Below are 26,880 nucleotides of genomic sequence, written 5' to 3' on the forward strand. Positions count from 1 at the left end.
AGAGAAACTTGAAAGATTTGAGAGTGTGGAGAAAGAGATATATGTTGTTTCTGAGGAAAAGGAAGGAGGAGATGTAATGTTGCAGATGACAAAGGAGAGCCAGAGGCCTGACATGATGGCTACAAAGGAAAATAAGTACTGGATGATGAAAATCTGTTTTGAATTGAAGATTGAAGAATGGAGAGATCTCTTTATGTGGAGATCTGAAGACCTATGGATTACAAATTTGATTAAGGTGAAAGTTGGAGCTTTTGGGACATTTGGACTTAAAAGGAGTAAGAAACAAGATTCAGGCTCCACTTTTAAGTATGGAGGTCTGGCTGGAAGAAATATGGACCCTATCGGGACAGAGCTTCTCCGAGATCTGGTGTTTAATATTAAGGACTACCAAAAAAACCGGCAGAGAGGAATTGAGAGAGTATTGCAGTATTAAGTATTAAGAGCCTCGGACGTGAGGTCTCCAGGCTGATAGTAGACTAAGACTGATGGACATTTGTTGGGGATTGAAACCGGGAAAGGGGGGGTGGGCTTTGGGAATCCAAAGGGTGCAGAATAATAATCTGTTTTTTTTAATTTTGTTTGTTATTAGTATGAAAATTGGGGAATTCGTGGAAGGGAATTTGGGTCGACTTTAGAAAAAAGTTTTAAGAATGAGCATTGATGTTTACATACTGATGTTTATAAGTTAAAATTGGTTTTTTTTTAATGAATTAAATATAAAAAGGTCAAAAATTGGGGACAAGAACTTGTTGAATTAACAATTTGAATTGGAATATAAGAAGGGGAGGTGTGGGGAAGTCAGGGAAATATGTTATTGAAAATAAGGATTGTAAACTTTATGCGTTTTTAACTTTTTTGTTTTTTCTTTTTGATTTTTTGATGTATAAAGATGGAAAAACTCAATAAATATCTTTAAAACAACAAAAAAAAAAGGAGCAGAACATCACAGGCAAACATGTAATCTGTATCTCCAGATACAAAGTAACGCCATGTTATCCTTATGACGTAGCAGCTGGTGATGACTGTCCAGCATGGACACATTGTCTGTCATTGGATGACTGGCATCTAAGGCTGCTCTTCCAAAACAAGAAAGGCTGCATCCTTGAATTTAAGCATTCTTGCATTCTATATTTGGATTTAAGCCAGACAACGAACATCATGGATGGCAATGTGATTGAATTGGTTTAACAGTGTTGCAAATCCAGCTGTCTACTTAATTTCAGTGGAAGCAATACTGCAAACAAATAGAAAAATAAGGGAGGGGGGAGAACAAGCTTGGAGGCCATATGCAGGTTCTGCCATAGATGGATCCTCTCTCCAGTCCAGGTGGCTCAGAAACCCTCTTTTCAAAGCAATAATGATACTTGTGATTATATGACTGTATTTAGTTCCTTTTGCCCTGCTGAACGGCTAGTCAGAGCAATGACTGCTTCTTCAACAGGGCTTTGTGTGCACAGTTTTGGACAATGAATGTATTCACACTTGGATTATGTGCATAAGTCAAGAGCAACATAACTAGAGAAACATTCAATGTGGGACATGTGGCAGTTCTTTTTTTACTGAACTGCCTGCACATTTGTAATCCAATTTAGCTATTAGAACTAGTTTATGCCAGAAGCAGAGATGCTATCATAGTCCAGCAAGTCCAGTATCTGAAGCAATTATTGTAGTTCAGCTGCTATGTAAATTATTCTTTTTGTCCTATTCTGAGTTACTGTCCATTGTGTGTGTGTGTGTGTGTGTGTGTGTGTGTGTGTTAGGGTTGGATGCACAAATGAGGTGGGGTTTAAAAATTCAGATATGCATCCAAATGTCCATCTGAATGTGCATTCCACTGAGACCAAAGGACAACCTTTGAACATATTTATGTCGTCAGCTCCTAAATGAAAGACTGAGACACTAAGGATCTTTCGAAGGCCATGGGCCAGGAAGGCTAAAGCTATATATAGGGATAGATTTTATACATCCATAATGAGTACTGTGGCCCACAAGAAGACCTCAGCAGTGCTGGCTAGGAAAAGAAGTGAAGGCACGAAAGGTGCAGTGAATACATTGAAACATGTCACTGTTGAAGGATCCACACTCCGTTCCTTATATGGCCCCTAGGCTGGTTTTCCATTACCAGACCATCACCACTGCTATGCATGATTATAATGCTGGATTTCTGTATGGTATAGAACCAATGCCTAGACAGATACTTGACTACTATAACAACACTAAATAAATGGCTTACTTTTTATATAGGTACTATTCTAGTTATTGTCTGACATGCCCTTCTACTTGAATATGTATTGCTTTTATCAGCCATGACAGAAATATAGTAAGTCAGTAATTTCAGACACTGTTGCATAGGCAGCGTCACTGTAATTTTGCCAGGAGGGAGATAATAAATCATACTTTTCCATTTGACTGATGTTCTGTTTCTCTTGTCTGGTTTCAGCAGCTGAGTTCTATCTGGCATTGTTCATCGTTTCTCTTATTAAAGGATACGGCACATTATTGAAAATGCTTTTGTCTGCAAAGATTTTCAAGCAGTACATGAAATTATAGAACACATAATGAAAAGGCATCATTGATCCTGGTTGCAGGGGGGTTCACCATGCCCCCACCCTTGGGTGACTTTATTAGTCATCATTTTTGTAACTTGAGAACAGCTTAACATTCCTTGTGACGCGCACCACTGGTCAGTCGACCGAGAGCCAAGAGGTTTTCCTAATGTTTGCTTAAGCCTTTATTAACTTACTTTGAGCTGAATGCCTTCTAGAGCTCAGCACAGAAATGATTTGAGCATTTCTGCCACTCAGTAAGCAAACTGGGGAAGGAAGGGTGTGTTTGGAGAGAGATCAAAGAATTGCCAATATGCTTAAAGATTTCTAGTTGCAAGGTTGTTGGTTTTTTTTAAAAAAAACTATTGTTAGAAAATAAAGCACCTCTAGCAACTTAAATTAGCCAATTATGTAGATATCAGTTTGAGGAAAATAGAGAACTGATATAGCTCACATACGTCCAAAAGATATGTTTTCTGATATCTGATTCAGATACCTTGTTACTTATAAGACTACCCTGTTTGCTGTAGAGAAATTAGGATACAGAAGGATGTAAATTGAATTGTTGTTCTGTGTTGTGAATACCATTTGCTGTGGAGATATGCTGAGTTATAGAAGAAGCAAAACATTCTCCTCTTATCCAGTTTGCAGACTGATATTTTTCAACATGTAACTTTGAAGTCATTTAGGGAGCACTGTGTAGACTGGATTTCATATGATAGTTGTGCATTGTGGAAGGGATGTGCTTTTGCCCCTGCCCCTTATGCTTCCTTCCCACCTGAAATGATAGATTCTGGCTTACTGCAGACCTTAAAAACAACATTTCAGTCTTGAAGACAGAATGGATATGATATTTGCAAGTAAGGCACCATGTAGTATGTGCTTTCAATCTGCATCAGAAGGGGGGAGGGAGGGAAGAGAACACTGGCCTTAGATAATTTAGGCGCCGCTGAAATGCAATAATGCACAAGTGGAAAGCAATACATATATAATGCAAACCTTCTTTAATATAATTGCATTGATTGAAACCTGTTTAAGGAGAATTAACAAAGGAGCAGATGTCTAGTATTCCCAAAACAAATGTTCCTACAATTAATAGATCATCAGTGCTTGACAAGGTTATTAAGACAGCTATAAATTGGATTATAAGACCATACGCAATAGTCAAAACTAGCCAGAGACTTTTTTATACGTATCTGGCAACAATGGCTCTGCATACACAGACCCCCTATTTTAAAACTGTGGTGATGCTTGGCTTGTCATCACTAAGGTCCAATGGGATTTTGTTGCAGGTTTCTACAGAACTGAGAGCCAATCTAATATGCTTTCTTGCCATTTTAAAATCATAAGTAGAGTATATCTCTTATAGCATTGGACAGGAGACATTTATTTTGTTGGGTTCTTCTTTGGCTGTCTTTACAGCAAGAATGATTAATATGATTAATATGAATGTGTTGCTTATAGACTATTGGTAAGGTGAGGACATGATGCTTCCAGTGATGGGGTAGTGGAAATAGAAGTATGTGTATGAGGTTAGATAGAGGTTACAATAGGAATGCCTGGCTCCAATAAGTTTGAACATGGAAAGAGTCTGAGCGATGCTGGTTTGCATAGAATAAACAAGCAGCAGAGAAAAGTATTGAAAAAAATAAGGTAAATTTGGATAAAACTGGGTTTCTTCATAACTAAGATTCTACACAACATGGAGTATTTTAAATTGCACAATCAGAGCATGGCTAACTCCTTAAATTGCACTCAGCGTGAGCTGTATCTAGGTGTAGAACTGGTTTCTCAAGTGACTGTTGTTCACCAGGTTCTGTTTAATCATATCATTGCAACATCACATTTGGGTCGTCTTGCAATGTGCTAAGACTAGGTTTTCCCATGTGGATGGTGGTTCACGCCAACCATAAAGTTTGCCACCCTGAGGCATAAGAACATAAGCACATAAGAACAGTCTGCTGGATCAGGCCAGTGGCCCACCTAGTGCAGCATCCTGTCCTCACAGTGGCCAACCAGATGCCTGTGGGAAACCAGGAAACAGAGCATGAGCACAAGAGCCCCTCCTGTGGTTTCCAGCAACCACAGGAAGCATTGCTGCCTCCAAATGTGGACACAGAGCATAGTCATCATAGCTGGTAGCCGTTGAAAGCCTTCTTCTCCATGAATTTGTCCAAGCCTCATTTAAAGCAATCCAAGCTGGTGGCCATTGCTGTCTCATTGGAGAGTGAGTTTTATAATTTGACTACACACTGCGTGAAGTACTTTATTTTATCTGTCCTAAGTCTTCCAATATTTTATGAACTTTTATCATGTTGCCTTTTACTTGCCTTTTCTCTAAACTAGGAATTCCCAGTGCTGCAACCTTTCTGCATAGGGGCGCCACTCCATCCCTTTGATCATTTTGAGGTGAAGCAAGCAGAACTGTACGCAGTATTCCAAATGCAGTCACACCATAGATTTGTATAATTGCATTATGATATTGGTAGTTTTATTTTCAATCTCTTTCCTAATAATTCCTATCATGCAGTGTCCCTATGTCACAGCTGCTGTACACTTGGTCAACATCTTCACTGAGCTATCTACTGTGACCTCAAGGTCATTCCTGGTCTCCAGTGCAGACCCCATAAGCATATACGTGAAATTCAGGTTTTTTGCTCCAACGTGCATCACTTTACACTTGTTTTCGTTGAATTGCATTTGCCATTTTACCATCCATTCACTGAGTTTGGAGAAGTTCTTTTGGAGCTCTTTGCAATCTCTTTTTGTTTTAACAACGCTGAACAATTTGGTGTCATTAGCAAACTTGCTCACCTCACTGCTCACTCCTAACTCTACATCATTTATGAACAAGCTGAAAAGCACAAGTCCCAATACCAATCCTTGAGTGACTCCACTTTCTACTTCTCTCCATTTGGAGAACTGTTCATTTATTCCTACTCTTTGCTTCCTGAAACTTAACCAAGACCTCACCCATAACAGGACCTCTCCTCTTTCTCATTAACTGCTAAGCATACTCAGGAGTCTTTGGTGAGGTACTTTGTCAAAAGCTTTTTGAAAGTCCAAATACACTATTTCAGCTGCATCCCCTCTATCCATATGCTTGTTTAAACTCTCAAAGAGTTTAAACCCTTGCAGAAGCTGTGCTGGCTCTGCTTCAGTAAGCCTTGTTCTTCTATGTGTTTGGTTATTTACCTTTAACATACTTTCCACCAGTTTTCCAGGGACAGAATTAAGCTAACTGGCCTAAAATTTCCTGTATCCCCCTTTTAAAAACTGCATTGTTTTGGCTACTTTCCAGTCCCCAATATGGAGGCTGAAGCTAGTGACAAGTTACATATTTTTGTTAGAAAACCAGCAATTTCACATTACAGTTCTTTGAGAACTCTCAGGTGGATGTCACCCAGACCTAGCAATTTGTCAGTTTTTATTTTGTCTATTAGGCCTAGAACATCATCTCTCATCACTACTATCTGTCCTAGTCCTTCAGACTCTCCTCTTGAACTGGGATCTGCCCTATATCCTTCATTGTGAAGACAGGTGTGAGATTGTAGCTTCTCCACAATCTCTTTATCTTCCTTTACAACTCCTTAGACTCCGGCACTATCTACCAGGCTTTTGAGATCATGATCCACATCCTTTGTACTAGGAAGGCAATTCATGCTGCTGTCTGTTATGTCCACCACATACCCGACTACCTATATTCCTAATGATTGAATCACCCAATACCACAATCACTCCACCCACTGGACAGGTATCCTCGGCATGAGAGAATACATTATTGTCTCCCAAAGAATTGGTCCCTTCTAAACGAATGCCTCTCTCTTCCTCAAGGTGATGTTCTCTTTCCTTGAGACCTTCATTCTCCCTGATAGGAGGGCAGCTGCCATCATGGGAGTGGCACCCAGCTACCACATTCCCGAAGACCTCCTCCACTCCCTCTCTGCCTCTTTTGCACTTTCCAGCTCTGCCGCCTTGGTCTCAAGGGAACAAGCTTGCTCCCAGAGAGCCAGGAGCTCATTGCACCTCTGACATACCCATGACTTCTACTGCATGGAGAGATAATTATATATATGGCAATGGGTGCAAAACACTGGAAAGCTCTCATGCCCCTGCTGGCTTTCTACTTGCCTGGTTGCTGTTGTTTGTTTCATTGTTTCTGTTACCTAACTAAGAGTTGGGGATTACTTTGGGCAGAATGGGCTGCCTTGGCCTCTTCACCCTGTTGCCAAACTCACACGTCTGTTTAACTCACCTTGATAAGCAGCCAGGGCCAAGTCACTTTGTCAGCTGAGCTCATGGACTGGGTTCCGTGACTAGCTGGTTCAATCTGCACATGTTGACAGAAACCACTTCCCTTATATGCCCCCCTTTCTGTCTAATATTTAGAACTGGGGTTTCCCTTTCTAATTTAGTCTATAACTCACAAGCTTTTTAACACCATGGTCCTTTCCCCATCTTTATCACCCACCAATGTAGATATTTTCTCCCTTGGAAACTTAGAACTTCATGCTGGTTTTCCAGGGAAGAAAGCAAAACCCCATTGAGCAGGGAAGAAATGCATAACTGAAACGGGCCTTGTAATGGTTATATGGGGTTGCTCGTGCATAAGTTGCCGCCGCTCTTGGCGAGGTTGCCTGCTTAAACCTTTTCCTGGCTGGACAGCCCTTCACTTCGTGGCTGTTTCAGTCGCTAGCAGAATCCGTCAGTGGGCGTTTCTTGAACCTCTTCCAGCATAAAAGTTCTTTGACGCCAAGTCTCCGCCTACTCTCCCTGCGCGGAAGTCTTCTGCGCAGGGTGGGTGTGGGCAGCGGAGGACCCGTGCTCTCCCCGCTGGTCTCCGGCGAGGAGTCCTGGAGCCCCCTCGCCGATTCCCCCATCTGCCCCCCTTTCTCCCTGGTGTCACGCTGATTTCCTTCCCCAGCTGATGAGTCCCCTCTCTCCCTGCTGGGCCCTTCTCCAGCATCGCTTGGGAGCCTTGCCTCCACTCCTGGCTCCGATGTCAGTTCCCTGACAGGCCTCTTGTTTCAAAACAAAAGCTGAGTTCAGGGCAAGTTTTTCATCATCTTGAAGATGAATCATACAAAACAAATCCAATATAATAAATTAGCTGAAATCCTCCACTGAACTGGATAAAGCATAAAAAAATAAAAATAAAAAATGCTGCCACAAACTCTCCCATGAAACTGGATGAAGCTATTCGTTCATTATCTTCCAATGCAAACTTCATACACTTGAGACTGAATGGAATTAAAAATGAGAGCTTAGAAGGCAGTAGCTTTGGATCAGGTAACAAAAGAGGGGTGGTTTTTGTTGTTGTTGTTGTTCTGCCTCTGCTTAATTTGAATTCAGTTCATGACATTATTATTACAGTCATAGCTTGGTTGTCGAACGCCTTGGAAGTGATTGTTCCGATTTCTGAAAGATTTGTGGAAGCCAAATGTCCGGTGTGGCTTCCGCAGCTTCTGATTGGCTGCAGGGGCTTCCTGCAGCCAATCAGAGGCCGCACTTTCATTTCTGAACATTTTAGAAGTTGAACGGACTTCCGGAATGGATTCTGTTCAACTTCCAAGGTACGGCTGTATTATCATCATCGTCATTATTATAATTATTATTACTTTTTTATTAAATTTGTATATTTCTGTTCATCTGAAGATCACAGGGTGGCTCACAACATAAAAATACAAAATGAGAACACAAAATACATAATAGTAAAAGAAAAACAAACCAATAACCCCCCTCCTACAAACACATTTTAAAAGCCATAGAATGTTAATCAGCCCAACCCGGTTGAAGAGGAAAGTTTTCACCCGGCGCCTACATTTATGTAATGTAGGCATCAGGTGGGTCTCCATGGGGAAGCATTTCAAAAACAGGAAACCTGCACTGAACTCATAGGTTTTCACATAGGTTGAGGTCACAAGAACTTGGGTTTGAGCGTATATCACATTAACAATTAAGGCCGCTGAGACATGAGAACTAGTTGAAGGGAGCAGGGATATGTGAAAAACAACAACACTCCATTTCAATTAGCCTTTCAATATACTTCAGTTGAGATCCCTGCATTGCAGGGGTTTCGACTAGAAGACTCTACAATTCTATGATTCTATGAGGAACCTCAAAATTTGCCTCAAAACTTCACTTTAGCTGCAATTTGGTGTCGATGTGAAATGTTTCATTAGATGTATAAATATGGCCACCATCCAAAAAAATTCTTTGGATGCCCTTTACACAAGCAGGATTCTCCAAAATCACCTTGATATTTTTCTTTAATATAGATTAGGGTTACCTGTATACCCAGCAGCTCTTCCTAGCTGGAATAATTTATAAAGTAAATGAGCTCTTTATACATTAGTAGCAATGGGCAAGCCATCTCTATCTTCATTCAGACTGAACTGGGCCAAAATAACTCTTCAGTTTTGTCCAGCTCTGTGGTCCACAGACAGGAGCAAAAGAGCTGGCATTCAACACTGCAGAATCTTGTTCTGCGTTGGGAGAATCATAAAATAATTGAATTGTATAGTTGAGGACTACAAAATGTAAGGACAAATAGTAGGTCATGCTAGAAAGAATTATTTGAAATTTAACAGAGTGCTGTTAATCACGTCTCCCTTTCCCTTCAAATTATGTTTTATATGTGAAACATATTTTAGTGGCTAAGTAATTCCACCAGTTGTCAGCACTATTCACCTCACCCAGATGAAGAACACTAGTCCCCACTAAAGACAACAAACTAGAACAAGAAATGAGTTTAGCTCACACTGTCTTAACATTGCAGTAAGATACAAATAATTTAGGAATAGGGTGAATAATAAAAGCCTTCATTTATTTTTGACTAGTTTTTATACATTTCCAGAATGGTTTCTTTGTGACTGTTTAATGATAAGTTGCAACTATTACTGTGGCACCTTCACCTGCACTGTGGTAGGTCAATGTTGTTATAATCCTCATCTTGCAGAGGGCTAAAAGCGAGAGGCTTGTCAAAGGGCACCTTTTCAGTTGCTGGCTGACTGACACAGGATTTAAAGCAGGGAGTTCATGAGTTGCAGTTCAATCTCTTGGCCATTCTGACTCTTGCCTCATGGCTGGTACAGTTCCCCACAAATCACTGGTCTGCTCTCCTGAGTAAGACTCCAGTCCTCCTTCCGTGTCCTGCCAGTTCCTGACACCCTACCATCACCCTGACACCTGATAGTCTTTCAAAAATGCAATCATAGGTAAGCTGTGCCACATGTGTGGTGACTTCCTACACAGATGTGGCAATCAGCACCATGCTATCCCAAACTGCACAACAGAGGGGTTTTGATGGGATGGTGACAATTTCTGGAGCAATGTAGAGAATAATTTGACATGACATGCCATGCGGGGCAATCTTCATGCAGCTGTGCTTTCATGGGACTATTATGCTGCTAATAACACATGTGAATTTGGACATTCAAGCTTTTCCAGCAATGTTGCTAACAATTTAACTGATGTCAATTACTTTGACTGAAGTATTCTATGGATAAGATGGGATAAGCTCCACCCGGCCATTCTATTTCCTGGAGTGCCTTAGCACCTAAGCCTAGCTAACATATAGCTCACATAATCAATTATCAGAGAGTGGGCCTACTGGTGAACCTAGCAATATCCCAAAAGTGGATACACATATAGCATCCCTCCAGACATGTGAGCAGTCCTGACCATTCCATAGTATGCAATTCACATGGAGAAACAGAAGCTTCAGTCTAGCAAAGTTGAGTGCCTTTAAATCCTACTTATTCTAATGGGAGAATACTCCAACTGAAATTTCATTCTTCTAACCAATTGTTGTTAGTTGACCTTAAGTCCTACTTGCAGTCACCATGTTCAAGGGGTTTTTTAATGGTCCATGTGAATGTATACACAGTGTGGGAGGCAACTATATGTGGTGTGAACAGATCTTACTATGAAGAGATCTCACATCTGTAATAACAAGTTTTAGAAAAAAAACTAATGAAACGCAGTCAATAAATCTGAGTGGTACACGTTGCTCTTTTGCTCCAGCAGGGGCATCTGTTAACAGAAGAGGAGGGGTGGCAATTTTTACAAGTTTGTCCTCCTTCCTGCAGTCCCTCACCCTACCTCAACACACACTCTGTTCTGGTGGGCCCCAACCACCCAGAGCAGATTTTCAGGGGAGACTGTGGAAGGCGGAATTGGAAGTAAATGCTTCCCTTTCTGATCCATTAGTGGACAGCTGCGTTGGATATACAACCCCATCTTTAGAAAGATAGTAAGACAGTAAGAAAGGTGAGGCCCTATGATTATTGCTTTTTCTGGGCTTTATATGGGTTTTATCATCTTTGCACTAATAATGCCAGTTGAAAAGGCTGAAGAACCTCCATCTGAGGTTCAGAAAAACTGTGGATGGGGTTGAGGAAAAATCCCTTGAGCTAGTTGGACCATTGATCTACTCTGAACAGGGCAATTCATTTTTCCACTTCGTAGGTACTCATTTCCAGACTTACTGAGGCTGTTTCATGCCTAAGGTTACATGTATGAAAAGATTTGCTTCATGATAATTGGAGCCTAACTACTCAAGAGTGCTCCAGTTGAAGAGAACTAGATCTTCAGACTGTCAGAAAAGGTAGGGTGATTTCAGTCACAGAAAGTAACCTAGGCATTCATAGCAGTCAAAACTAATTCCTGCACTAGAAATATATACCATACTTCAAGCCATTTAGAATATAACCCTATGATCCCTGAGAAGGCATTTTAGAGGCCGCTGGATCCATTAGATCTCATTTTCTCTATTCTCAGAGATCTCATGTTGGAAGCTGTGGGAAGATCAACTATCAGTCCTGCTTCAATGTCAGAGCTCTAATATCAAAGATAGTGAAAAGAAGGCATTCTGGAGAGGGTGTTGCCTTCCTGTTCTCTCAACAAACTCACAAAGTGGGGTGGGAGCAAACTATGCCAGTCCTGGAGCTGGAGTACTCCTTACCAATGTTTCCTTGGGGGGGGGGACCTTAACAAAAAATTAGGAGGGAGAACAAAATGCCATTAGTGCATTGGGAAATATCGTTCTTCAACTTTCGGTTGTCCTTCACCTGCGCCTTTGGATTGCTCTGTAAACATGTGGAATGGCAATGGGGTCAGCCTTTCTTGCATAATTATAGAATATGAATCACCTCTTATCAGTTTTGTTTGTTTCCATAGGCTTGGAGTTCTTCAGTCCACCATCTTATTGTGGATCTTCTCATATGTTTACCCATCCTTGATGAAAAATGGAAATACTGTGGCCTTGATCCAGAGAAACACAAGTGGAAATGAGGATGGCCTAGCCCTAGAGTGACTTTTCAGCACCTCAAAAAGCTCCACTTGAGCACTTGGGGACCCTCTTGAATGAGGTGTGTTGTGATGTGAGGGGCTGGGGTGGAAGGGGGAGACACTGAAAGTTGGGTGAAAACACCTTCCATGAGCAGGAAGGTGCCTGTCTGATTTTTTGCCCATCCATCCTTTCCCCACAGCAACATAGCCCACCTCATTTATAAGAATCCTCCAACCCTCAGGAGAGAGGGCTGCCAGGAGAAGGGAGGTGTAGGGAAGTCATCTGAGGTCAGTTCCACTTCCACTGACACTTCTCCACTGGTACAATCATTCTAGGTTAACCTGCAAAATTGATTGTTTCTTTTCTGGTGTTCTTCATTAATACTAGATACAGGTCAGTCAAAGTGCTTAATTGCTGGTTATACTCCTTTGCAGCATGAAAGCTACAACACGTTTTCCAAAGGAGATAGATGGACTTGTACATATCTCTAAGGAGTCTCATATTTTGGAACCAAAACAAGTTAAAATCTGACACTGAAGGGAACATGCTAGTTCTAATTATCTCTAATGCACCTCCTATTCCCACCCACCTGACAATGATAACACAGAAATTGGATATTTATTGACTAGCATGCCACATCTTTTCTCAATATCAATTAGACATCAAATTAATGCATGATTTTTAAAGTACTATATGTATTTCTATATCTAGATGTACATACACAATGAAATAAGGAATCAATGAATTAATATGTATTGGTCTTACCTTAAATTCCTCCAATATTTTGTAGCTTTTCCCATGGTATTCACAAAAGTTCCTCACTTCTTTGCATTCCGGACAGCATCCATTGTGTTCTACTTTAGTACACTTTGGGTGGATTTTGGGGCATTCTGGTTGGTCACAAACAGGTCCATCCTCAGTACAGACACATGGACAGTTGGAATGCCCTGGAAAAAACCGCTCTCCCAGTTTGTATACAAAACCACTGTCATCCACACAACCTTTCCCTCGATAGTCATCAAATATCAGATTATTATCATTATTTGAGATTTGATCACCTTCATCAGCAGGGTAGTCTTCATGGTTGAAGGCAGCTGGAGTGACCAAACTAGGAATTAGCAACAGAAATATGCAGGCTTCATGAATATGAAGAGCCATCCCCCTCCTCAACTTCTGTATATGGTCCTAATATCAGATATACACAGATGCTTCCATGGAGAGGCCAGAGTGGTGGGCTGAAAACAAATATTTTAAATAGGTACAATTTGAAACATGTATAGCTATATAGCAGCTGACAAACATTAACTGATTAGAAATCCTGTCTTTTTAAGAACAATGGGGTCAAATCATTAGGTCATGTATGTAATACTAGCATAATCAACTGGAAATACGTGTACATAATTTGGATAATCCTCAAGCTATATTGGCTCTGTCTAATGCCCGGAATTGGTTGTTCATCTAACTTCATCTGGATAGCACGCACAATGTGTACCTCAATATAAACATTCTCCTGGTAAAATTAAACAACGTTCACACAACAGAATGAAATTGTATAAAGCAGTGTATTGCTAAATCTCAATGCCTTCAACTTGTCTCCAGATAACGCATCCATCATTCTAACTAGAAAACTAAAAGGGAATGCTAATCCAAAATGGATTGGACAATATGCCTATTAGCCAAGCAATATAAGAATTGATACTTCTTGACGTTAGTCAGACTTCTGTGTGACAAACACATGAGTCACATGTTGAATATTTCCCATGGTGTTTGCATAAATACAAGGAATTTGTTGTTTACATCTAGGTGGCATGCACATTTGTTTACTCACTGGTGCAGAGATTTTTTTTTTAATTGTTATGAGGATGAATTACAGGTGAATGAGACTTTAATGGAATTCAGTCTAGAGACCATAATCGTTTCTACTGGGATCACAACCCAGCACTGCTTTCAACCCACCTCAATTGGTTAATTAAAACAAAGATGTAAATATGCCAGGTGTTTTTATGGGAAGCAAGAGGTTAAAGAGAGAATGATTCTGAAATGTAATTACATTTAGACTTCGAATGAGAAGAAAATGGTGTACCAATTCTACTACTGAGTATAATGAAAAACGTTTGGTTGTGGTACTTATCTGACAGAAATCAAAATGTGTATTTCTATATGTCTTTTCTATATGAACTGATTCATATGGCTTCTTTTTCTTAGCCAGTAGCCTCCAGTGTGCCTTACAGGGGCTCAACATCACTGTAGCACTCATATGTATGAGTCCTGGTGGATCCTGAGTGGCTGTGTTCATACTGATTATTTTTCTTATTTTACATTTCCCCTTGCCTTATCTTAGGGCATCTAATATAATCCCCCCTAGTTTTAGGGCATCTAATATCATATCAAAATATACAAGGAGCATGTACAAGGAGAAACCTATTAGGCACACTTAATTATTTCAATAGGCCATGTCAACTTAGTATCTCATACACCACCATATACGCACAGATAATCCACAGAATTCATAACAGAAGGCATGTACACAGATTGCCTGGTTTCAAAACGAAGGGGAGTCCTGCCTTTCCCTCACACTCTACTTCTGTTTTGCTGCTTTACTATTGGCTGTGCTCACTCTGACAGACTTACTCCTGTAACACTCTTCTTGCCCAAGAGCAAGAGAAGAAAAAGGTGGGAAGAAAAAGGTGGGAAGGAGGGTTTTTATGAAATTGGAGAGAAAACAGAAATTCTATAAATTCTAAATTTATAATAAAAATCTTCTATGGCAAGAGTTATTTCAATTAATTGGATGTGTGGCATAGAGTTAAAATCAAAACAATAATCTTACCTCTTTTGAATCTCTTGCTGTCTGGGACCAACTTAACAGTGGTCTATATCTAACTGATATAGACATGCTAATAATGATAGGATATGTAATTTTTATATCGACATGTACACAATGAATGTGTATCATTTATATGCACATCTGTATATGCATCTATATACTCCAGGTTCTTTTAAAAATAAAATGCTGCCAAGCAAGAATGACTCAGGGAAAAAGCAAGCCTTGCATCTTGCAGAACAAACTAGATGATCCTGTTGACAAAGCAGTTTATTCAGTGCTGAGAGAAAGCAAAGAAGGGGATTGGGTGTTTCACATGTCTGCTCAGAATGTTTCATTACTTGAAGTTCAAGATATGCTTTTACCACAAGAGTACATCCTACAGCAGTGGCAAGAGCATTTGGCTCTGTTTTATTTGTGTTGCAGAACTGTTTAGCCTGCCTTTCGGATTCAATCAGAGAGACACTTACATGCTACAGGTAGGCTCCAGTGAGCCCATGCTTAAAGCTGTGGAAACTTTAGAAAACAAGCAAATTGCAAAAAAACTGATTTATAGTGGGGACAACAGAGAACAACCTATTGAATAAAATCAAGCATTATGAATAAAAAGAAAACAAATTTCACAAAGGATTAACATTGTTAACAATACTTTCCTACAGCACTTGGCCATTGTGGGTATTTTGTTAGAACTTCATTAGCCTTCATTAGAGAGAGGAGGGATGGAATAGAATGAAAATCATATTCTGTTGTTTAAAAATTCAACATAAAAATAAGCTCTGGAAAGCTATCACAGTACAAATTTATTCTCTTTTATTATTTCTGATTTTAAGGGATTTTAAATTATTGAGAAGTCTACATTTTATTTCATTGTAAAATGTATACGTACCTATTCCAAGTGAAAGCTGGAAAGGGTTACAGGCCACCATAGATTAAAATTTCAGCAAGTCCTCTTAATTACACTTCCAAGAAAGAATCATGGAAAATCCCGTTCCCCAATGCCTCCCATTTCACACAGGAAACCCGGCAGATACACCAAGAGACTGAAGCTTTAACCCTGTGTTCAGAATTCAAATCAACAACCATGAGGGGGTCCAGAGGTGAGGCTGCTTGCTATAAAGCTACACTCCAAAATTATGGTCATTGTTGCTAGATTGCTCTTTTATCTCCTTATATCCTTGGTTGCGATCTTCAGTTCCACCCCCCAGCAAAAAATACCCCCACCAGATCACGCCGCTCTGTATATCTGCAAAAAAGCAGGCAAGGGTGGAGAATGTGCTACGCTTCCAGTTCCAGAAACAGCAACAGCAACAGCATGCTGGAGCTTAGAGCCAATCCAGACCGAAATGCAGTCAGCAGCACCATCGTGTCAGTGTGGCTTTCCAGAGGCTCTCCCCAAAACAAATGATAGGGGACGTGTGGGTTTCAAGCACGGCAGCAACTTTTGGCAAGATTCAGCACTGAACAGCAGCACCTTCGGAGCACAGTCTGTCGAGCCGAGTCTGGGATCCTTCAGCACCACGGACAGCAGCCGGCGATTCGCATTTTGCATCATGCAGGCGGCGGAACGTGCCGCTCCTCTGGGCGAAGAAAACAAATCCTACGCTTCTACTCAGTGGGTCCACGTTCACTCTGGGAAGCTTTCCCTAGACGGAAGGTATTTTCTAAATTACCCATAAATATACTTTTGCATTTGGCAACTCCCTTCCAAAGAAACAAAACAGAAAGCCTGCCGATTTCAAAACGGCAGAATCAGACGAGACTGCAGGGCTACGTTCCAGGAAGTGGCAGTCGGTAGATTGAGGCTCTCTGCAGTTACTGAATGATGAGGAAAGGGTATCTGTCAAGGCATTGGTCTGAAACTTGCACATTCTTGTTTTGCTGTCAGTCAGAATTACTACTTTAAAAAATACAGTGTGTGTGTGTGTGTGTGTGTGTGTGTGTGTGTGTCTGTGTGTAGATCTGTATTGAACGCTAAAGTGTAGTTGAATTTAGAGGTTAGAACAAGTTAAATATAGCACCACTGCCAGAAAAGTATATTTTCTCTTCTGCCTTGTGCTGTAGTACCTTGGTGGTGGTGGTGGGGATAATTTCCCCTGCAATTCATCTCCTCTGTCATTAGGCGTCATTGTAAAGCTATTTCTCGAGGAAAATGCCAAATGATATCTCCCTTTCATGCATTCTTTATTGCCAAATAAACAGGCATGATTGCAAAAAGATAGTGTGTGTACATATATATATATATAAAATTAAACTAACATATGAAAACTTTGCTTTATTTCAGATAATGGAAATACAGTTTAAGCCACCGGCACTGCTAGGAGGGTGCAGAAGAATTACTGTGAGATTTAGTAAAATAGTGGGCAAGCGTCTCAGTTCCAAATGCGAACGGTACCATCAGAGCCACCCGAGACCAGATGTTCTGCCTTGTGATCAAAAACGATGCTCTGAACTTCATCTTCATGGCCCAACAAGCTGGACAGATGACCCGATTTGAGTTCTAAGGTCTTAACAGTTCCATCGTTGCTTGCGAGAGCTACAATACGACCTATAACATAGAGCAAGGAGATCAGAGGTCCAGAAGACAAGAGTAAAGAAGCAACTTTGGCAGCTCCATGCCTGAGGCTGTAGACTCTCACGTTCAATTTATCCATTTTCTGCACATAACTGAGACTCAGATAAGAAAGCACTTTTACCACAAAGTACATAAAATCAATGTTTAAAAGAGATTAGATCTGCGAGTGATTAAATAAACCTGAGGATTTCACACTGCCATTCAAGTAAACAAAACTGTGGGGACCATTGTTTAATATAAGGCTGAAATGCCTTTAGTCCAGTCATTCATATTCTGTAATAAGGAAGCAAAATTATGAATTAAAACACAAAATAAATCTGTAAATTAAATATGCAAATCAATAAAATGATTTTTTAAAATAAACCATAAGTTTTTTGCATAATATTTTTACCATAGGTATATGTATAAATAAAATTTAGATTGTAAGCGGCCATAAATGTTTAGCAATGAGAGCATGAACGTTTGCTGTGCATTGAAGTCAAAAACTGCCCCCCAAACTGAAGACAGCTACTTATCCAGCAAACCCTTGGAAGCAGAGGATGCCCAGTATGTACACAAAGAGGTCCATTTCCTGCAATACCCCTCCTTGCAATGGAGTCATAGAATCATAGAATCATAGAGTTGGAAGAGACCACAAGGGCCATTGAGTCCAACCCCCTGCTAAGCAGGAAACACCATCAGAGCACTCCTGACATATGGTTGTCAAGCCTCTGCTTAAAGACCTCCAAAGAAGGAGACTCCACCACACTCCTTGGCAGCAAATTCCACTGTCAAACAGCTCTTACTGTCAGGAAGTTCTTCCTAATGTTTAGGTGGAATCTTCTTTCTTGTAGTTTGGATCCATTGCTCCGTGTCCGCTTCTCTGGAGCAGCAGAAAACAACCTTTCTCCCTCCTCTATGTGACATCCTTTTATATATTTGAACATGGCTATCATATCACCCCTTAACCTCCTCTTCTCCAGGCTAAACATGCCCAGCTCCCTTAGCCGTTCCTCATAAGGCATTGTTTCCAGGCCTTTGACCATTTTGGTTGCCCTCCTCTGGACACATTCCAGTTTGTCAGTGTCCTTCTTGAACTGTGGTGCCCAGAACTGGACACAGTACTCCAGTTGAGGTCTGACCAGAGCAGAATACAGTGGCACTATTACTTCCCTTGATCTAGATGCTATACTCCTATTGATGCAGCCCAGAATTGCATTGGCTTTTTTAGCTGCCGCATCACACTGTTGGCTCATGTCAAGTTTGTGGTCAACCAAGACTCCTACATCCTTTTCACATGTAGTGCTCTCAAGCCAGGTGTCACCCATCTTGTATTTTAGTCAAAAGCTCTTAGTCAAAAACACCTCACTGTGTGAAGTGAAGTTACGGGGAACAAGGCAGAGGGCCTTCTTGGTGGTGGAATGCCCTCCCTTTGGAGTGCCCTCCCATAATAAAAGTATTGTTGCTGTTGTTATTGCTGCTGCTGCTGCTGCTGCCGTTATCCCTTCTCCTTAATTCATAAATAGTCCCAGAAGCCAATAGTAACTTGCCATTCTGAGGATAGGTACACATGCACAGATAATAAATGTTGATCTGATTGAAGCAGTGGGGTTTAACATTGAAACTATCTCACTTCATAGTTTCAATGAGACTCACTGTGCCAACACATTTTATCTTATATACTCCTTTTAAAACCTGCTCTATCGCCCCATGCCTCGGGGTGCATTTTCACAATTCAGAATGGGCCTTCCTGCATGACTTCTTAATACTAAATGGGTGTCCAGCAGATGCTTCTAATTACCAACTTACCTTTTTAACCTTATTTCTTGCATCTTTGCAACAGCTCTGTGAAGTTGGATACTATTAGGGAAATTGACAAAAGCTACCCACTACTTTCAATGGGTTCTACTCTATTGTTTTCAATGAGACTTTGCCATGGCTAACGTCAGTAGAAGAATTTGAGGTTCTGAATTATTACATTGATCCCAGACTTTTATGTGAATTTTAGACAGAAGCTTCAATTGACAATGAGCTAGAGTTAATCTAGCTGAGGGTGCAGCCACAACCCCCTTTGCACCAGGTTGGTGGGTGGGTGCTGGATTGGGCAGAAGTTCTCCTTCACCTAACCCTGCCAGGCTCCCCCTGTGGGGTGATGCCAGCATCAGCCTGCTGGCATGGAGCTCCCCTTCCACCCACTGAATGTGCAGACAGGCAAGATCCCTGTCTGGTGGCGACTAGTGGAAATCCCAAAATGGTGCACCCCAGAGGTGGAGAGGGCCTGAGATGGCCCTCTGTGCAGTCACGTGATGGCACTGGGTTCAAACTGGCACAGGGCACTGAGCACCAGACACAGCCCTGCCTCATTTCCATCCTGGCCAAGATGAGCAGCAGGGCTATGGGTAAGGCAATAGCACAACTACTGTGTTAAACCATGCCAGGCACTGGCCAGGGTTTAGACTGCATCCTTAAATGCACTTAAGTCTCATTGAAATGCGTGGGACATAGATCATGAACCATGGAGTTCAATGGAACCTAAACTCAACTAACTTAATCTTGATCCAACCCAATGTCTGTTCCCTTTCTTGAGATGTATCCTGTTTTCCTCTGCTTGGAATTCTATTAGTGATGGTTTGCAGAATTTGCAAAAATGAAGCAGAAAACAGAACAATTAATTCTGCTATAGGATATGCTGTACTAAATTCTGGTTACACAACTCAGAGAATGGAGAAAGGAATTAAACAAGTAAACAGAATGAGGATGAGGATGGAATAAACAAGCAAAGCATGAAGGGGCTGAGGAAAATTTGCTTTAGATTTTGAATTTGCTAGAGGAGAAAGAGCAGGCTTAACTTTCCAAGTTATTTCAGCACATTTCTGCACACTCCACACTTAGAGGAGGGACACTGATATAAGTACAAGAGAAGCCAGTCTAAGCATGATAAATATGCCCTAATTTGCACACATTTATAACTACTGGGCTACTTCATCTAAAACAAAGCCTGACACAGCAAAGATCTCTACGATGGATTAGGGTGTCCAAAGGAGCAGATGTGAATATCTATTATAAGCTCTTTTCTAGTAAGGCTTTGCTGACAGAAGTATTACGTATGGATTTCACTTGCAGCCAGGCTCCATGGGCAATCACTGAGAGGGGAAAAAATGCCCCCCATGTGTCCTAAAAATACTATGTCTGGAAGAGGGCTAATACCCTTTCAGCTTTTCAAACCAGTAAAATGTATTTTATTTTATTTTTCTTAGTAGGCTGTTGGAAGCTGCATTTTACCTTGAGAAACAACAATAAACAAAAATGGATATTTTTGAAACACTATATATTTAATTAAAACTTCAATTGCCTTCCAGAGGATTAGGAATATATTCTTATACTGCAACAGACTAAGCTCTACATTTCCTACTGCATGAAGTTATTGGTTTAGAATGTGGATTGCTCTGCACTTGGAATCTCAGGGTTTTTAAAGGACAATGGGAATGATTCATCCAAAGTTAAACACCTGTCAGTTCAACCAATTTCACTGGAAGGCATGAAGCCCTCTGAAATAGATGGGACCTCATAATGTATAACTTGGTTTTGTAGACAGACAATCTGTGCTCAGAAAGGAAGGCACACCTGGATTCGTTCCTCTAATTGAAATAAGCGAGAAAGCTGAGAATTGTAGCTATAAGAAATATTAAGTGTACTGGGTCATATCCCACACTGCTGTTCTGCTAGCTAGTGCAGCAGACTTCCGTGTGTGCAATGGAACTTGCCCACCCTCTCTTCTCCCCTGCAGCTCCCCTCTCTCAAAACCTGCTCCAGTGCTCCAGACTGGAGCAGATTCTGAGGGAGCAGGGGGAGAGGATAGGAAGTCTCATTGCATGAAAGAAACACTGTAAGTGCAATGTCAGAAACAAACTAAAGTCCCCAGCAAAGCCACTATTAATGTATGCTTAATTTTGTAGATAGTGATGTATGGAAGTGAAAGCTGGACCATGAAGAAGGCTGATCGCCGAAGAATGGATGCTTTTGAATTCTGGTGCTGGAGGAGACTCTTGAGAGTCCCATGGACTGCAAGAAGATCAAACCTCTCCATTCTGAAGGAAATCAGCCCTGAGTGCTCACTGGAAGGACAGATCGTGAAGCTGAGGCTCCAATACTTTGGCCACCTCATGAGAAGAGAAGACTCCCTGGAAAAGACCCTGATGTTGGGAAAGATGGAGGGCACAAGGAGAAGGGGATGACAGAGGACGAGATGGTTGGATAGTGTTCTCGAAGCTACCAGTATGAGTCTGACCAAACTGCGGGAGGCAGTGGAAGACAGAAGTGCCTGGCGTGCTCTGGTCCATGGGGTCATAAAGAGTCGGACACGACTAAATGACTAAACAACAACAGCAATTTTGTAGAGTTGGCAGTACTGGAAAGATGGACAGAAATTGTATTTAAAACCTATTTTATCTGTAAGGTGATCTCGTGCTAGTCAGTGGAAAATCCATCAAACAGCAGTGGATACAAAAGAGTAGTTTCTGCTTCTTCTGAAGCTAACAGGTTACCAAAGGACTCAGATCAAATTGATAACGCTTGTGCAAATATAATGAATCAACTTTCTGTAATTGATAATAAATTGACATAGCTGAATCTCACATATTTATGTTCCATACGCAGCATTTTTACCCATAATATTCCGTGTTTGAGTCATTCTTCTGCCTATGCATTATATGGGCTGGACACACATCTTTGGAAAGCCATTCAAGGCAGGGAGCATCACTCATGCCTCATAACTACCTCAATCAAAATTTGGAGAGCCTGTCAAAGAAGTGAGTGTTCAAGGCATCACTCTGTTTAAGTTGCAGATTCGGTCTTCCTTTTCTTCACGAAGGCCACCCAAACGCCACACCAACTCCCACCCATGGTTCCCTTTTCCCATCACACCTTTACAAAAAAAATAAAAATAAACACCACCCCCTCTATTCTACAACTATTGAAATATCAAACTAATAACACCAAAACACATTTGTATAAAATTCTTTTGCACAATTAACTTTGAAGAATTCCATATTCCATATTCAGCATCCTTGGCATACAATATTTGAAAGCTGCTTTGAATTTCATTTTTGGAAGGGGGGGAGACTAATAAATAAATAAATAAATAAAAATGAGGGGAGTTTTACAGATGTGAGTAGCATTATCATGTGGCAATTAATTAATTAGACTTAATGAATGTCAAAAGGCAACTGTTAGTTCTGACCAAGTGTCTGTCTTGTCCAGCATCCCATCTCCAACGGTCATCACCGAGATGCTTCCACAATCCTCACAAGCAGATATGAAATCAGCAGGTTTCCCATTTTTATTTGCCCCCAGGTACACTTCCCATGAACACGGAGCTTTCACTTTTTAGCTATGTGGCTAACGCCCAATGAAAAAGTGAACATCCATGAATTTGTCTAATCTTTTCCAAGACAGCAGTCATTGTCACATCTCTGTGTTAATTATACAATGTGTGAAGAAGTACTTTCTTGCTTTCTTTCTTTAATCTACTGCTCATCGATTTCTTCCCTTCAACCCTTCTTTCCAGTCACTATCTCTATACCAGCCTTCTGCAACTGGATGACACCCCTCCTCCAATGGGACCAAATCTCCCATAATCCCTGTCCTTTGGCCACCCAGACTGCAGTTTATGGGGGTTGTATCCCAAAGCATCTGCTGGGCACCAGGTTGGACAAGGCTGCCATATACCGTTCATGATTTTATAAACCTCAATCAGGTTGCCAATTAATCATTTGCTTCTGTGCTAAAAAATCCCAAACATTTAAGCATTTCCTGGAAAGCTGCTAACCTGGTACTGTATTATAAGAAATTAGGAACTAAGTAGCAGCAAGTACATTCAGTGAAAGATTTTGTTGCCTTCGTGTGTGTGTGTGTGTGTGTGTGTGTGCGCGCGCGCGCGCCTGTCTGCACTGACAGGGAACAGCTCTCCTCACACGCATTCAGTTCTAGCCAACTTAGAATGCTTTGCAATTGTATGCAATGAATGAATGAAGCAAGTAACGTATTTCCTCAGCAGCAGGAAAGCGAATATGTAAGACAGAGAATGGAAATGAAAGGACTCAAAATGGGAATGTCTCTTTTCCATTACCCTTTATGTCAACACTGATCTACTTGCTCTGAAGAATTTGCTCATTATAATGTAAATTCACTCCATCCTTTCCTCCAAAAAGAGATTTTCTTGTTGAGGGGAGTGAGAACAAATTGGGATTTCACTGCTGATTAAAAACGTTTTCAAATTAACAGCTCCAAAATGTCCTGTGAAATTATAATGTAAGAGTCTAGTCTAAAACAGGGGTAGCCAACCTAAGGCCCGTGGGCCGGATGCGGCCCAATCGCCTTCTCAATCCAGCCTGCGGACGGTCTGGGAATCAGTGTGTTTTTACATGAGTAGAATGCGTCCTTTTATTTAAAATGCATCTCTGGGTTATTTGTGGGGCATAGGAATTCATTCATTTCCAACCCCCCACCCCACCCCACCCCAAATATAGTCCAGCCCACCACATGGTCTGAGGGATGTGGACCAGCCCACGGCTGAAAAAGGTTGCTGACCCCTGATCTAAAATATGCTTGTGTGTGTGTGTGTGTGTGTGTGTGTGTGTGTGTGTGTGCGTGTGTGTAAGTAAGTAAGTAAGTAAGTAAAATACATAGAAAAGGGTAAAGGATCTATAACTTGCATGTATCTTTTATAGGGCTGATTCATTATACCAGAGCTTTTCAACCTTTTTGAGTCCACAGCTCCTTTAACCAACTACATTCTTTCTGCAGCACCCCTGTGGGGCTCAGGAGCCCAGTTATGTCACCCCTTGCCTGCAGAGTTGGCAGCCTCTCTCCCTTTTTCAAACACCCTCCCTTGCGGAGTGTGCCCTCAGCCTCCTCTGGAGTCCTCTTGACAGCTGCTGCTGCTGCTCCTGGTCTCTGAGTTGCCCCCCTGCCCCAAAGAGACGTGCCTCCTCACACGTCTCCACAGGGGCCTGGCACTTGTCTGTCCATTCCCAACAGCAAGGACTGGTGGACTAGCTGGCTGGGCTCCCTTGCCTGCTTGCTTGCTTACTCTGAGGTCGCTTCAGCTCCTGGTAACCAGCACCCAGAAGCACCATTTACCTGGGGAACTTGTAGCCAGGGCTGCTGCAACAAACAGCTATGAAAGCCTTTGGGAGGCAGAGATGCAAGAGGGCATCAGAGAAGGAAAGAGGGACAGAGACCAGTGTTGCCCGCACCCCAGGGTGCCACAGCACACTGTCTGAAAACCACTGCACTATAGACATAAACTGCAATCATCCCAGTACTCAACAGGAGTCTTTCTAATTTGCACCCCATAAGAACCTGTCCTATGTTGTGAAGCCTTCTGTGTCACTAAACTGCTGTAAGTTTCAATTACTTTATCTTGTACTGAAGGCAACACAACTTATGTTCATACATGATTGAGATCCTATGAGCAGGATGTGAAAGAGGAACCTGCATGTATAAAAAAGTCATCGCAGATTAATAGCCAAGACAGAATTTTCACATCTTTCTCAGGTGCCTGTAACTAAAAGCTTTTCCATATAGCCAGTTTGCACATTCAGCTATAAAGTGTACGGAAATCAAGCAATCTAGTTGCATGTATGAAGCAGACCTTCAGAGCAGGAGTGAGAATGAACCACCTTTATGCTGCCAAGGGATGGTTGTAGCAGTGGGTGGCCCCTTCAGGTGCGCATACCAGTGGGGGTGGCTAGCAGTGAGGGTGGCCACACACACACACACACACACACACGGAAGAGGGAGAATGCTACCCTATGTTGCTAAATTGAGAGTCTTGGGAGAAGGTGGCAGATCAAATCTCCCCAGTGCTCCTGGTCCAAAAGATGGTTATCTTCCTGGTGCCATAGCAGCAGAGATAGTGACTGTGGCTGAATCAGGCTTTAACCACCCCACCCTCAGGGCTGTTGATGTCCAAAAGCTTACTGGGCTGCTCTTAGCAGGTCAGAGACAAGAACCATGGCTGGATCAGGAGTGCAGGGTTCCCCAGAAATTGTCAGGCTATCTAGAGAGTGTCCAAGAGCTGTATGTTTTAGAAAGTATGTAGCACCATCAGTCTTCATTTTCATTCTCTCTTCATTTCATCTTTCCTTTGAAAGACTAAATGCCTGCTTTCTATCATATTGTGTACGCGAAAGGAACATATGAACTTTGCATAACTGATAGTTCCTGCATGCTAACTTGTCACTTCATTGGTAAACTTCTCATGTCCTGAATCTTCCCCTTAAACAAAAGTAAATATTATTAATTTAGATGTTACTTGTAAGACTAAGCTGAGATGAGGAACTGTATTTTGTTTAGGGGTAATGCAGCCCAATTTAAATAAGGCATTGGACCCAGAAATATCCAACACATTCTCATATGATTACATATATTGTGGTTTTATATTTTGTTTTTGTTCTGTGAACTGCCCCTAAGCCCTAAGGGAGGTATATAAATTCAATACCTATACTCCCATACTTTCCCTTTCTTTCAGTTTCATGCACACTGGAGGTATAAATCTCATTTGCTTATGCAAACATGCATCTTGTTCTTCCATCAGCAACAACGTGGAATGAAGGATGAACATGTTTTCCATGCTCATCTTCCATGCTCAACTGATGCCAAATAAGTAAAAAGTAACAGAACCACTTTCGTTATATACAATATGCAATCCTTCTCCTCATGAGAACTGTTTGCTAAAACAAAAATCATGCTGGTATATTGAAGCTGTTTAATTTAATTTGTTACTGCATGGTAGATTCCTTGAGAATGCAAAACTAGACAAGATTAATTTGCTGGGTTGTTAAAGCCAAATTACTGATGGCGGAAGAAACGAGGCTGCATTTGTCTCATGATCCTGCCACCTTCCTCCCCCATCTCATACCATGAGATCCTCACAGATAGGATACAAATTAGTTTTCGCTATATTAGTTCTCAGTTGACATCTTCTAGGCAACTAACATTTAGTAGTTGAGTTGTTCTTAGCAAATCCTTAGTGCATTTGGAGCTTACATCAGTACCACATGACCAAATCACAGCCAAAGTTGCATGTGGGGTGCAGTTCCTCCAAACCCCTGGTTTCAAAGGGCCTTCAAGGCACATTTCATGACATGGAAACCCTGTGCCTTCTGCTAGTTGAAATCACCCCCTCCCCAGTTCAGCTTGCATAAGCATGTAGGTGTCAGTAAGCATGCCAGGAACAACTGCATAAAACCTTCATGCAGCAAGGCAGGATGCCTCTGAATGCCGGCTGGTGCATGCATGTTCAAAGCGGGGGCGGCCTTTATGCCCTGCTTGAGTGCTTCTCAGAAGCCTTTGGCTGGCCATTTTTGGAAACAGGATGCAGAACTGCATGGACTCTTCATCTGATCCAGCAGGTCATAGGGCCCATCCACACTTTCCTTTGTTCCCTGATTTAAAGCCATGGGTCCAAGAGAGGGTTTTTTGTCTCACTCTTTCCCCTGGACAAAGCCTGCTGTTTACTGCTGAATTGGAACAAATGTCAATCTGCAGTGGCGAGGCTATGGGGATGCAGGAGGGGCCGATCTCACTGGGTAGCACTGGGCCTGCAGGGCACGCTGCCACGTCCTTCCCGGGCATCATGTCCCTTTTGGGCCCAGCGGTGCCT

The 26,880-nt window shown here is 41.6% G+C and overlaps 2 protein-coding genes across 3 annotated transcripts in view; both read right to left on the reverse strand.

The window, feature by feature from the left end:
• VWC2L (von Willebrand factor C domain containing 2 like) overlaps positions 1–15,702 on the reverse strand; it is a 115,902-nt gene extending 100,200 nt beyond the window's left edge. For both annotated transcript variants that reach the window (XM_053364599.1, XM_053364608.1), the window contains exons 1-2: positions 15,549–15,702; positions 12,604–13,073 (exon numbers count right to left, since the gene is read on the reverse strand). In XM_053364599.1, coding sequence (XP_053220574.1) covers positions 12,604–12,996 — 393 coding nt within the window. In that variant the 5' untranslated portion in view covers positions 12,997–13,073; positions 15,549–15,702. The remainder of the gene's footprint in view (positions 1–12,603; positions 13,074–15,548) is intronic.
• Positions 15,703–16,919: 1,217 nt separating this feature from the next.
• The window catches only part of SPAG16 (sperm associated antigen 16), a 395,434-nt gene continuing 385,473 nt past the window's right edge, over positions 16,920–26,880 (reverse strand). Inside the window, exon 16 of the mRNA XM_053364500.1 lies at positions 16,920–17,207. Coding sequence (XP_053220475.1) covers positions 17,032–17,207 — 176 coding nt within the window. The 3' untranslated portion in view covers positions 16,920–17,031. The remainder of the gene's footprint in view (positions 17,208–26,880) is intronic.

Source organism: Podarcis raffonei, chromosome 1, assembly GCF_027172205.1.
Source record: "Podarcis raffonei isolate rPodRaf1 chromosome 1, rPodRaf1.pri, whole genome shotgun sequence".
Classification (NCBI taxonomy): Eukaryota; Metazoa; Chordata; class Lepidosauria; order Squamata; family Lacertidae; genus Podarcis; species Podarcis raffonei.